Source organism: Opisthorchis viverrini (genome assembly GCF_000715545.1).
Source record: "Opisthorchis viverrini unplaced genomic scaffold opera_v5_454, whole genome shotgun sequence".
NCBI lineage: Eukaryota > Metazoa > Platyhelminthes > Trematoda > Opisthorchiida > Opisthorchiidae > Opisthorchis > Opisthorchis viverrini.
This window is the reverse complement of record NW_008752105.1, coordinates 80,152-81,740: the sequence shown is the minus strand read 5'-3', so window position 1 is coordinate 81,740 and position 1,589 is coordinate 80,152. Positions and strand designations below refer to the sequence as shown.

The 1,589-nt window shown below is 44.8% G+C and overlaps 1 protein-coding gene across 1 annotated transcript in view; it reads right to left on the bottom strand.

Annotated features, from left to right (window-relative positions):
• The window catches only part of T265_15343 (hypothetical protein), a gene marked incomplete at both ends in the record, with an annotated part of 4,581 nt that extends 4,155 nt beyond the window's left edge, over positions 1-426 (bottom strand). The window contains one exon of the mRNA XM_009177658.1: positions 200-426. Coding sequence (XP_009175922.1) covers positions 200-426 — 227 coding nt within the window. The remainder of the gene's footprint in view (positions 1-199) is intronic.
• Positions 427-1,589: the final 1,163 nt, after the last annotated feature.

Genomic DNA, 1,589 nt, shown 5'->3' with positions numbered 1-1,589 from the left:
TGGAAACGGTCGTCGTATAGTTTGATTGGTCTACTGTAAATCTCACGTGGTCTCAATCTCCTGTGTCTGGTCGGTTCGAGAGAGATTGAGACCACGTGAGATTTACAGTAGACCAATCAAACTACACGACGACCGTTTCCAGAACTACCAGATACTGTTTGGAAGCTATATAATCACAGGCAGAAGAGGAAGAATTTACCCACTCATGCACGCACGGACGATGCCACCTCGATTGGTGATGAGACGTTTGCAATCCAACTGCCAAGCTCGGTGAGCAGACCAACAACCAAAGCACCCGAGCGCAGAAGAGGAAGAATTTACCCACTCAACCATGCACGGACGATGCCACCTCGATTGGTGATGAGACGTTTGCAATCCAACTGCCAAGCTCGGTGAGCAGACCAACAACCAAACAACGCACCCGAGCTACCTACATTCCACAACATTGCTAAGAGTTCAGCGTTCCAGCAAAGCATTTGCAACTCAGAGGCTAAACACACCCCGGTAACTTATCATCCAGTCCTAATGCAAGGCAAGATGCCTTCATGAGTACCACAACTGCGAACGGGGAAACACCTGAAAGACTAGTTGCAATTTCCGAGCCAAACCGTTTCAGGAAAAGTTGGCTATTAGTGTCACATAATTTCGGTAAATTGGTTAATTTATTCATTTCACTCTTGATGGTAAAGAGACTGGCGTAAATCACACTAAATAACTGCCTTATTTCACTTGTGATGGCTGACTGCCCAAAAAATTGATTGTAGGGTCTTATTTTTGGTGCTACTCAGTTTTGTAGGATGTTGACCGTTTGTTTTATCTCCGGCTTGCTCTATGTCTAATCAGGTTGTATGGCAGTATGAATTTTCTTTTACTTTGTGAAAGTTCCTTGGCAGTTTTGTAGAATCACTTGACTACATGAAAGCCACCTTTAGTGGTCTAAGTCGGGTCCGATCAGAGCTCGGAGGGCCAAGCCTTACATGGACTGTGTGAAGCACTCTAACGTTACCCGGTTGCATTAGCTTGTTTTTCGGAATTGTTTACAAGGAATCCCCCTTGATATGCTTTAATTCTATTCGAAGTTGGCAATGAGCCTGAGTGCATTACATCAAGTGGTGGAGTAGACATCGGCAAATCACTCTTCCGATTTATGCCACTCCACAGACGTTGAGCTAAGGCCTGTTTGAATTTTTCATCCACCGACACCGTAAAATTATCAGCCAGTAAGTTATTTTATATAGTTACTATCCTTATGAGCAATAAAAGACCGTGTTCCGCCAGTTTATGCTGCTGTCCACTGGTGTGCAGATGTGAGCAGCGTATCAGTAGATAATAGTTTGCAACTGCAAACTGTCTTGTAAACAGAAATTAGACCATTTGCTTTCTCCGATGCATCTGTCGAAGCATCCGACTTGCAGCTCGTAAAATCAGTTGGATCACTGTTGTCCGGGCTCTTTCTGGCTCACAGCATTCGTCATCAATGCCTAAAAGGCAGACCAATACCTCGTATTCTTGCAGCAAGCACAGAAACGTACTCGTTAACCGCAGCAAAGTGTTGTTCGTCCAGTGTAAGACTGATCATCGCAGGGCCC